General features: G+C 50.0%; 1 protein-coding gene across 2 annotated transcripts; it reads left to right on the top strand.

Annotated features, from left to right (window-relative positions):
* Positions 1-620: 620 nt before the first annotated feature.
* Positions 621-11323, top strand: UFM1 (ubiquitin fold modifier 1). 2 transcript variants are annotated; one of them, XM_045200852.3, is made up of 7 exons: positions 621-711; positions 787-843; positions 4510-4567; positions 8743-8782; positions 9699-9731; positions 9855-9954; positions 10934-11323. In XM_045200852.3, coding segments are annotated over exons 1-6 (270 nt in total). In that variant the 5' UTR covers positions 621-709; the 3' UTR covers positions 9935-9954; positions 10934-11323. The 2 variants fall into 2 exon arrangements, with proteins under 2 accessions (XP_045056787.2, XP_024424046.1); XM_024568278.4 differs by lacking the exon at positions 9855-9954 and having other exon boundaries at positions 622-711.
* The last annotated feature ends 427 nt before the right edge of the window (positions 11324-11750 follow it).

Below are 11750 nucleotides of genomic sequence, written 5' to 3' on the forward strand. Positions count from 1 at the left end.
GCATGTTTTAAAAATTCTTGTGAGTCCCTGACCAGGCTGCTCATTGGGTTAGAGTGTAGTCCAGCAGCACAGGGGGTTCCATCTCCAGTCAGGGCACACACAAGAAGCAACCAATGAGTGCATAAATAAGTGGAATAAGTGCATGTTTCTCTCTCTCTAAAAAAATCAATAAATAGGCATTCTTGCATCACAGCGGTTGAAAATCGCTACTAATACAAAAGCAGGGTGTCTACTCCAGTTTCTTGAGCTTTTCCAGCCCAGGTTGTTTAGCAACCTTGAGCGCGTCCCGGCCACGCCCCCGCCACGCCCCCTTGCCACGCCTCTGCTCTTCACCGTGCCTGGTGCACGCACATTTCCGCCCCAAACGGCCAGCTGGGTCCTACGCTCCTACTACTTTATCCATGTTTGTGATGCCTGACAGAAATACAGCAGAGAACAACTGCATTTAGAAAAATGCTAATTCCATACAATCCGTATGTCGTTCTCAGAAGTGTAAATGCAAAATCAGTGGGTATTTGTAACTCGCAGTCTCCGCCTAGACGAGCATCCGAGGCTGATTCTCAGGCAGTGTCTTGGACAGCAGCACCTCTGGAGGCCCCCAGCGTGCATGGAGACGTGGACCTGTGTGCGAAGGGGCTTCCGGCCCCGCGGCGGAAGCGGAAGTGCGGTACCTTGGTAAGGTGGCGGCTGTTCCGAGACCGGCTCCACCATGTAAGTGTTGGCGTGCAGCCGCGCCGGTGGTCGATCCCACTGCCGACCTTAACTCTGTCCCGCTCTCTTCCTCAGGTCCAAGGTTTCCTTTAAGATCACGCTGACGTCCGACCCGCGGCTGCCGTACAAAGTGTGAGTATCTCGATCGCGGGAAGCTGAGCAGGGCCGGCCGGGTGGAGCCTGGAGCCCCGACCAACTCCCACCCCAGCAGCCCGCACCCTTCCACCCGCGCGCTTCTGGGAGCCTCCCCGGCCCTCCCGAACCTGAGCCCAGCTCCCGGCCGAGCGCGGGGACGCCGGGCGCGGGATCTCTTCTTGGGGCTGACTCGCTGGGGGGCGGGGGGGACGTCCCGGGTGGACCGTGGACCTGGCTTTCAGAGTGATTATTGGGGTCCTTTAACAGTCCCTGTCCGCGCGCGGTTAGAAAGGCCTTTCCCCGCCGAACAGCTGTTGGAGGAAGGAAGAGGAGACGTCCCCGTCCAGGGTCCCAAATTACTTGGACATTTATTACTGCCCGGCGTCTGATGCTTGCGGTGTGTGAGAACTTAGCCTTGCATCTTATCCAGAAAGGAGAGATGCACAGAAATAAGGCCGTTTATTCGTGCGGGGCCTTTTTTATCCTTGAGCCTGGAGCACGGATCTAACCTGGACCTTCTAACCTAGATACTCCACCTGGACCTTTACGTGGTTGTAGGTGAACAGGATCGAGGCCGTTGCAGCTGGGAGGCATGTGCGATGTTGCCGAGGACGGGTTTGCAGTAGGATTTTGTGCATAATAAATAGTGATGAGTTAATAAATAATTAGTACTGTGGCCCCCATAATCGAACAGCTGTTGTCGGTCTCCGTGACTTTACTCTGCGACCCAGGCAGCCTCCTCGCCTTTCCCTGTCTTGATCCCGTTTGTCTCCACGTGAATCTCTCCATGTGTAACAGGTCATTTTCAAACACTCCCTTATGGATGACCACGTCCTCTTCTTATAGCTGATTTACTCCAATATTTCTTTGAAAATGTTTCTTTTAAGTCATTGATGATCGGCTTCTAAATTTTCCCTCTCCCCCATGCTTTACCCAGCGTCTTTCTTTCTTACCCAGCTTAGAGGCTGTGGTCCATCTGGGAGTCAATCGCTTGCAAACACCCTCAACTCTGGAATCGCCCCCCTCCCCCCAGTATATTCTGCTCCAAGCGCTTGGTGAAGCACCAGCTCTGAACTGCGCCCCTGGGTTCTCCGCACAGGCCTGAATGCTCCTGGAGAAAATGATGGGTTTTACGTAAACCTGATGACCGTGCTCTGTAGTAGCCGTCAATCTGCTGCGTTTCCCAAATGTGCTTACTTTCCTCTTTATTCTCTGAAAGGGTTTTTTAAACTTATCTTCACACTTCCTACGTTTCTTTTGCCCGTGTCTTTCAAGCCATCAGAAAATTTCCCTCATCTTCCCATCACATCTATGAAGCTACTGCTATTTCTGTAAACCTGTCATTTCTGTCTGCAATCTTGTTGGAGTGGAAAACGTGGCTCAACTCGAGTGAAAAGCGAGTTGCGCCACTTTTCTGATCTGATCTGCCTCAGTCTGGAAAAAATGGGAAGGAAGGAGAGGTAGAGCAGGGGGCAGAGCAGGACAGCGTCTGTAGCCACAAGAGGGGCTGGACCATCACCGCATGTGACGGATTTAATGGGCCTCCCTCCCATTAGTGTGTGTGAAATGCACATAACACGTGTGCCTCTGTGTGTAACGGCAGTTAGGCTGCGTCCTGTTCACGGTAAGGAGGCACTGGCACGTGGGGTCCAGGGAGAGCAGCGCTCCGGGTTTGTGGGGAAACATGCTTTGAGCTTTTAATGTCCCTTTTCCCTCGTCAAGCAGGCAGACATACTGAGAGGAACTTCCTCTGAGTTTCCAGCGTCACTAACTGCTGAATTCCAGGAAGGACGTTTCCGTTCCCTCTTTGTTCTGGGCAGTGTCACAGCTGTCCTCGTCTGGTTTTCATTGACGGGGTCACTGCTGGCACTGGTGCTGGATCACAGCAGTGTGGGAATCAAACACTCCCTCAGGTGAAGGGGACCTGCTGGCTCTCTGCATCCGAGCCAGTCTTTCCGGTCTCACGCCCCACCTCTTCTTCCTCCCCCTACGCACGGGCACCCTCTTCCCACACTGATGGGCCAGTCTTTTTAGTCCCCCCCCCCCCCCCGGCTTTGACATGTGCACGTTCTCCGTGGGGCGTGCAGTCCCCGCGCTCGCAAACGGCTCCCTTCAATAATCGGAATTTCACCTCTGCAGGTTTCTGTGATTGTCCGTGAGTTCGTCTTCATTCGTTTCCCAGGAAACTTCCTCGTTCTGTGTTAGACATTTCCAGTCTCCCTTAAAAGTGAATTGAAACCCTAAGGTTTTCGAAGTTGCCCTTTTGAGGAAGAGTCTCAGGATGTGAACTGCAAATTTAATGCAAAAATACTTGCAGTGAGTGCTTTTCCTTACTTTGTAAACTATCACATTGCCAACTTACTAGATAATTTTACTAGAATTCTGTGTTTATTCTTTCCCTCTCCTCCTGAAAAAAGTAAAGAAAGGTAAAACAGTGATAGTTGTTTTCACCGTGAGTTGTATTTGGAGGAGTGGGGTTGGGGCAGCTGATAAATCCGCCCACACGCGCTGGACCTCGTCCTGATGCACCGTGTGGGCCACAGTGCGCTCCCTGCTCACCTGCCCGAAAGCGGGGTGTGGGCAAGAAAACGTTGCGTGATGGCAGCTGGCACTAAACCACAGGTGGCAGACACGAGGCCTGCAGGCTGCATCCGGCCCTCCACCTTGTCTTACCCGGCGGTAGCGTCGGCTCTCACGTAACTGTTAAGGAGCAGTTACGGTTTACAGTCCTAAAGTGACATTCGGCCCTTCGAAGGCAACTACAAGGCTGCGGTGGCCCCCAGTGAAAATGAGTTTGACAGCCCTGTACTAAACCATTAAAGAATATTAATACAGGGGTGACAGACGTTTCAAAGAGAAGCATCAGCTTCTAAGCCTCTTGTCTGCTGTGAAAAAAGAGTGTTCTTCTGTCTTTAATGATTGTAATTCATTTTACCTTAGGAATATTATATTTTTTATTTTAATTTTTTTACTTCCTTCTGTGCCCTTGAGTACGGGCATGATGTCCATTTGTTTTTAGGGTTAGATTGGAGAGTTCGCAGACCGACCGTTTACCCGCAGCCTGTAGCACAGTTGAAAGTGCGCCAGCCCAGCCCACCACGTGCCATGTGCCGCTCTCCACAGTGCCACTTCAGAGCACAGGTTCTCTCACGGTCACACAGAAGTTTCACCGGAAATGACTTCACGCCTTGGCATAGTTCACGCGCGCGTTTCCCTCCCCTGGGCCCGGGACGTCCCTATTAGATGGACGCGCACAGGAAGGTCCCCGGCCGCCTCTCACAGGGACAGGGCCCGGGGCATGTGCGCTGGAGCTGGCGCAGGGCTGCAGCCCAAACAGAGAGCAGGCTCTTTGAATGCATCCCTGGGCTCAAGCAGCTTCCCACGTGCCGGAGCTGTTTAGGCTGAAGTGTTAAAAATATGTAGGTCTGCGCCTGGTTAGGCTGTTAATTTTCAAGTGGAGCTGTGGGCCCATCTCAGCGATCAGGCCGGTTGCTTTTTTTTTTTTTTTTTTTTGAGTTTTAGAGTTAGTGACTAGTGTGCAATCAGAATACACGATGTTCAGACTCAGAGACAGATTTGTGTGGGTCTGCTGCAATAGCTGATACGGGGGACAAAAGAGCTTCAAAAAAATCCTTTTTAAAACATTCTTTTTACTTCTTGCAGACTCAGCGTTCCTGAAAGTACACCTTTCACAGCCGTCTTAAAGTTTGCAGCAGAAGAGGTAAGTGTGGGGATCGGAAAGACGGGTGTGGAATGCAGCTGGGCGGTGGGTCCCTGACTTTCAATTCTGCACGTGCTGTTGACCCACCACGCCCATGTGGCTTATTGCTGGGTTAATGCTTCCAGAAAGTTAAACTCCACCCTGGCCGAGCAGCTCAGCCCTTTAGAGTGTCCTCCTGATACACCAGGATCGCGGGTTCGTCCCGGGTCAGGGCACACGCAGGAAGCAGCCAGTGAGTGCGTGATCTGGTGGAACAAGTCAATGTTTCTCTCTCTCTCTCTCTCTCTCTCTCTCTCTCTCTCTCTCTCTCTCTCTCCCCCCCTCCCCCCTCCCTCCCTCTCTGCCTCCCCCTCCCTCCCTCTCCCTCCTCCTTCTTTCCTCCCTCCTTCCCCCTTCCTCTATGTCTCTAAAATCAATAAAATTTTTTCGAAAGTTAAACTTAATTACAGATACAAGTAGAATGAAAGTTAAGACTTACATAAGAATGAGTTCAACAAATTGACACGTCTATTCAATGGAACCATTGAAAATTCTAAGGAAAATTCTTACTGAACTTGAAAAGGTTTGGTGATATGTAAACTTTTTAAATAGCAACATGTCACTGTAATCTGATACTCATATTTTTACTGCTTTTGATTCTAGAATTACAATTTTTTACCTGTCTGTTAACGTTTTTCAAATTTTTGGTGTGAGTATGGACTGTCAGTAAAATTGTTGTTTTTAAAAGTGTCTAGTTTATTAAAATGTTTTGGTCTTTTGTCCGTAAGAAATAAAATTACCCTTAGGAGCACCTGTAAAGCACCGCTTTGGACCTGACTCTGGGAACTGCAGCCTGGGTAGAGACAGCACCGCGTGTGGCACGGGAGACAGTGTCGCCACCTTAAATGTCATTGACTGCATGGCGTGGGCTAGCCTCTCAGTTTCTCTGTTCCTCGGATTTCTTCACCTGTGACACAGGGGTGTGTGGGTAATGCCTGTCCCTTCTACCCAACTCAGGGACTTCGAGTAAAGACGGAATAGCATGGACTGAACTACTGTGCATGCAAAGCGCCGTACTGGTGCAGGGCGACTCTTCAGAAAAGTTCATAATTATGGGAGATAATTTTAGTTAAATAAGAAAACAGTTTAAGCAATTAAAGGAAATGAGCAGCACACGCGGACTCCTGGCCCCTCGGAAGTGACCGTCAGCAGCCGCGGAGGGCGCTGAGCACATGCGGAGAGGCAGCCCGTGTTTTACAGTCGGCAGTCTGTTCGTTGTGCAGAGAGAGTGGAGGAGGGGAGGTGGGAGCTGACCAGACCAGCAGCATCATTACTGTTGGCTGTGCAGCTCCCTTGCAGGAAATAGGCCCGGTCTGGGATGTAGCTGATTCTAATTTAAGTAGAGCTGTGTTTATATATAATGTAGTTTCTTTCTAATAATAAGTAACATTTGGTAATTTATTACTTACATAACATAACAGTTCAATTACAGTAGGAATAGTTGTTTTTCTATGCTACGATTGTTTCGTGGTGCTGTTTATACGGCAAAGGCACAATGTCCTGCTGTCTCTAGCGTGAGGATGAGAGGAACAGCCGAACGGGCGTGCAGTGGAACGTGAACTGGCAGGCTCGCACGGCCGCATGTGTCGGTCAAGTTCTAGTCCAGCGACTGGCTAGTGCGCGCTGAGGGGGGTTGCGGCTTCAAGGCCACAGTGGGGAGGCCTTTCACCAGGTGACACTGCAGAGACTTTCAGTGGAACCAGAGTTGACTTGACCGACCCACCAGTCTGTGGATTTAAATCCCTCGCAAAGTTCTCGTAATAAAAAAGTAATGAAATTTCCCAGCACATGGCCGGTTAGCTCAAGTGAGTAGGGAGCTGTCGGAGCCTGAGAAAAGCCGCCTCCCATCGTAGCTGTGAGACTCGGGGAGTCTGAGAAGGAAGGGAATGAGAACTGCTGAACGAAAAATGCACTTTGCATGGAGAGAAGTCGTGTCAGGAATTCGGGGCGGAAGTAGCAGCTAATACGTTTTACTGGTGCCACCTCCGCGGGGTGCAGCGGGCCCACTGCGTCTGCCTTCTGGACAAGGGACAGCCAGGCCGGCAGTTGCTTTTGATCTTTAATGTTTGTGGAGTCGGATGCTACTGTAGAGACGCGACCGAAGAGACACGAGCTCGTCCTGAGACCAGGGCGCAACCTCAGACCAGGGCACGCTCGGCGGGGTGACTAAGGGGGACTAGAAACCGGTGAAAGCCAGGTTTTGGAAATCCGACCTGTCCTGTAATTAATGCCGGTGTTTGATCAAAGTTAATTAAGTAGTGCAGCCTCTGAATAATTGTTGAAGTTATTTTAAATGAGGATTATTTGAAGTTCTTAAACCTCTAAAGGGCATTTGCAGTGCCCTAAGAATGTACCATATAGGCAGTAAAATAATTCATTAGGTACATAATCCTATAACAAGCAATTGTTCTCACGCATAGTTCAGTTCTTATTTTATAATGGGGTTCTTCCATATATAAATTAAAATAAGCTTTCAGTTATTTTCCTCAGCTGTGCATATGTGACCATTATAATACCTAAGAGAGCGTTTTCTGGAGCACTAGAGCCACCGAAAGGAAAAGGAAACAATTCCATGAAAAACTGGAGCACTGGCCAAAAAGTATGGGAAATAGCTTCATTCCCTGTTTTCTTCTTGTAGTTAAATAAAATATACTAGCAACTGCTGGGGACCACTCTGTGTGGTTTCGGAGACTGTAGCCCCGTGAGAGCAGGCTCTGAAAGGGGCCAGTGAGTCTGCCTGGAAAAGCAGGTGACATAGCAGGTGGCAGACGTGCCCGACTCTAACACCCAGGGTTCCCGTGGGAATCAGGCCTGATAAATACATTGTATCCTTTGAAGCTTCCTCTTTTCTGTTTTGTATAGCCCTGGTGATACAAACCGGATGTTTAAGTTCAAGGCATAAGGAGTAAACTCCTTATCTCATGAAACACGTCTTATAAAGACCCTCTGACGTGAGCATGTCTAACAGACCCTGACCCATGACAGATCTCTGTGTTCCTTCAATTGTTATCTACAGATAACGCCTGTTTTTGTATGACTATAGCCTTTTGACATTGATTGACGAGCTATCCATGTATGCTGTATACACCTGCACACACCATTCCCAATAAAAGCCATCTGGGAGAAGGGCTCGGGGCGTCTCCACAAGAAGGAATTGCCACCCCTTTCCCGCTGGAACAGCAAGATCGTGTCTGGGACGACCTATTTCTTACCTGCTACGGATGGGAGAATTCTATGGGCCGGAGCTCTGCCCAGAAGCAGCATGTTAAAAGTTTTTGAAAAGACTATCAGCATAACTTAGCATTTCCCAAGCTTACTTGGCTACAAAACTCAACCATATTATCCATACAACTTGCCCATAGCCTGGAAGTGCTGGTGAGTATTTGTTGGACAAGCTAACGGACCAGGAGGACGTGAATGTGCCCGTCAGGACACCTGTGGCCTGCAGAGCATTGAGAACAATTGTCCCTTCAGCCGCACTGAGTTCCACACCGCGTACCAATGATTCGAAAAGCACAGCTTCACACCGCACCTCTGAGAGTCGGCCGGCAGAGTCCTGCTGGCACTGTTTGCCGCGTGTGGCACTGCACACCCTTGAACTTGGTTGTCGTTTGCTGGACAATCAGAGCGTCCCCCACCCCCACCCCCAGGGGTCCAAGTCAGCAGGCTATGCACAGAGAAGCGAGGAAGGCGGGAAGCCTCGGTGGCCTCCGTTAAACAATGCAGAGTGTTTATTTGAGCTTTTCTACAGAGAAACCGCAGGAGTGTTCTAAGCAGTTGTTTTGCTCTTCTGCTTCTGTGAGAAAGTTACATGTGATGGAAGCAGCATGTCTGAGTGAGAGACTCGGTCAGACATCCACTGGGCTGTGGAGTCGTCGATGGTTGGTTTTGTTGTTGGATTTTTTTTTTTTTTTTTTTTGTAGTGGGTAAAATAAAGGTGCATTTCGCAATCCTAGACACAATGAAATGTATTTACAGGACAATACTGTTTTTTCAAAAAAGCCAGCTACAGTAGCACTTTTTTGGGAGACAGTGAGTCACGTGGTAGAATTACAGGCACACCCCTCCCTGTAAGCTCCCCATCCTGTGTAGAGTGTGTGTCTGTGCCTAAAATCTGCTTCTTTCCTCCCCTTTAGTTTAAAGTTCCTGCAGCCACAAGTGCGATTATTACAAACGGTAAGAATTCCCTCTAATACTATTTATTATGTCAGAACTATAGACATTATGTAAAAGAAGTCAGAGTAGTTAAAATTGGCTTAAATGTAAAAAAGCCTAAAGTTTACATCAACATTAAGGACATACATAATTGTAAACGCAAAGTCAAGGGTAGTGTCCACTTTCCTCCTTTCGGATTCTTCAGCTTTTTGGAACAGCAGCGCATTTTGTAATGTTGTCCATCCTATCACTTCCTGCCAGAGTATCACTGAAAGTAACTTTATTACTTACTGCAGTGTTTTTATTAAGTGACATTGATAAATGCTTTTAGAATCCCGAAGTTAGGCAGGAATGTGCCTTCCCTATACCTCGTTGCTCTCCTTATGAAACCTGTCACCTGCTCGGGGGAGTGAGGGCTTTGTCCGTGGAGACAAGACTCTAAGCTCTGAACCGCCTTAAAGCGGGAGGGACAGTGATGTGGGTGGGCCCGGCTCATGAGAAAATGCCGCAGCCGGGGGAGGCAGAATTTCTCTCTCCGCGACAGGCTGTGGCCACCACGCTGATGTGGTTCTCGGTTTGGAGGAGAGCTGGCCAGCTTTTGGAAGGCTTTGGGTTCCCGGGGCTTTGTAAGCTGTCACGGGCGTCCGCAGAGCGTGCGCTCGGTGCCCGTGGGCGCCCCGGCTGTCGGAGCGGCGTGCCAGGGACACAGCTGTGCATGTCTGTCTCTGCGCCTCTGCGTGCGCAGAGGGAGGACGAGAGACCCTCCTCCGTGGGCCTCGGGGGGGGGGGGGGGACGTTGTGCCTGCACAGCAGGGACACGTGTCGGCAGGTCCTTCACCTGCATCGCTGGCGTCTCACATTCTGGGCCAGTCCGTTGTTGCTGTGGGACCATTTCAGCTGTAGAGTAACCTGGACGGTCTTGTCATTTACCTTCTAGATGGCATCGGAATAAACCCCGCACAGACTGCTGGTGAGTACCTGTCCGAAACCCTGGAGATCGGGGCGGGGCAGCATGTGGACTAGACGGGACCTCACCGGGACAACGGCGGGTTTTGGGGGCCGTGTGCCAGCCTTTCCCTGCGTGTCTGAGCAGGAACTCGTCCGGTCACACATACGGGCCAGCTTTGCTCTGCGGGGTGCGGAAACCTGAGTCATGAGCGTTACAGGGAGTGACGCCCCGCAGAGAGTCGGAGGTGAGGCTGTGCTCTTGGGCACCGGGGGCTCTGACCTGCCCTGTGGGTGGTGTAGGCAGCGCAAGAGCCGCTGCTACTGGGAAGCAGCACAGCCATCACGGCCTCCCACGCGCAGCACGTCCCCAGCTGCTCCCGGGCCCAGGAGGGGCCATGCACCGAGGTTCCGGCGAGGAGCCCAGCCCACGTGCGCCGACCAGAAGGGGCGGTCTCATATCTGTAAACAGACCCTTTTTGGCTGGTGTAACCTAATTATAATCTTTTGAAACTCAGCGTGCTGCACTAAAAGGTTACCTCAATCTTGAGCAGTAAAGTACTTCTGTCTTATAACAAAATTATATTTTCCTTATAGATCTTGGGATTGAAATTCTTGAAGAAGGACTTAAAATTTTTAATGTTTTAAACTTAAGTGTCTTAGGTGTGTAATTTTATTGAATTGAAAGGGTTGTTCATTGAAAAAATCATGAGGCACTCTGCAGTGTAGATACCTTTTAACTGAGGGTTAAAGATTTTGTTCTCTGGCTCTAGAAATGTTCAGTTTGTGCTGATTTCAGTTCCTGCGCATTGTAGCGCTTCCCCTGTCGTTCGAAGGGGCCCGTGATGGGACGCGGACTAAATCGGTCCGGGTTTCTAAACCTGGGTGTCGTGTGTTCGTTGAGTCGTGATTTTTCTGTCCTTGGGTATTTTGTTGTGCACTAAAGCGAGTGTTGGTGGTTAAACTGATTCCCGTTGTGATGTGCTGGGTGCACCGGTCAGCATTCTTGCGGCGGGTGTCCTTACTCCAAGTTTGCAGGCGTGGCGCTGGGCTGTGGGGAGAGGAGCAGAGTGGGAGCTGCGAAGCCTGGACCCGGGTCCTGACGGCGTGTGTGCTGTCGGGCCTGCTTCCTCTCCGCCGCTTTGTTTATTGTGTACAGTAACCGTTGGACTGTGGGGATTACTTGTTTTCTGCATACCTAACGTGATGTCTTGTTCGTTTGTGTAGGCAACGTTTTTCTAAAGCACGGGTCAGAGCTGCGAATTATCCCTAGAGACCGCGTCGGAAGTTGTTAATGTCCTCCACTCGGAAGATAGGGTTACCTTTCAGAGCGAACACTGGTATTGTGGCAGAACTGAAACGAGGCATTTAAAACACCGAAACACCAACAGCCGATGACGCGACGAGAGGTGCCCCTGCCCCTTCCCGGCGCCGCCACGCCTCACGGGAGGAGAGGAGCGTGTGCCTGGAGGGTCCCGTATGCACCCAAGGTCTTGTCTCTCGCCACGTGTCGTTCCTTTGGGGTAAAAGGATTTTCCCGCTGTGTTTATTTTACTGGAGGATGCTTCCGATGATTTTCTCTGAGGACACTTGGAAGATTAAATTTATTGAATCTTTCTATTTGTGTCTAAGTTAAAATTTTAAAAAGATCGTGGATCATACATGGCAGGTTGCTGGGCGGGATCTGACTTGCAGACTCAAAAATACGTAGTTGAATTCTTAAGTGTATACCGTGCACGATAAAGGATGTAAACATATCAGTGAATACTTAACTGCCTTCACTTTCTATCATCTAGGTGTTTTTTAAGTTTCAAGCTCCCTGTGTTCGTATAAATTTTGATTTAATAACAGCCCACAATTACACGTGTCCGATCTAGCCCTACATGTAAAGCTGAACCCCACACCGGAGTTTTAACTCTGATCTTGGAGAGCCCGGTGCGTGTAACGGTGAGAACGGAGGATGAAGCGGAAGCGCCCTTCGCTGGGTCATGGTTCCTTCACCAGTGTCTTCCAGTCGGACTCCAGAACGGGAGTCTGAGGGGCG

Source organism: Desmodus rotundus, chromosome 13 (genome assembly GCF_022682495.2).
Source record: "Desmodus rotundus isolate HL8 chromosome 13, HLdesRot8A.1, whole genome shotgun sequence".
NCBI classification, from domain to species: Eukaryota; Metazoa; Chordata; class Mammalia; order Chiroptera; family Phyllostomidae; genus Desmodus; species Desmodus rotundus.

Coding starts and splice junctions, on each gene's coding strand:
- UFM1 (XM_045200852.3), top strand. Junction 844..4,509: donor CCGCGGCTGCCGTACAAAGT/GTGAGTATCTCG, acceptor TACTTCTTGCAG/ACTCAGCGTTCCTGAAAGTA. Junction 9,732..9,854: donor AAACCCCGCACAGACTGCTG/GTGAGTACCTGT, acceptor GTGTCTGAGCAG/GAACTCGTCCGGTCACACAT.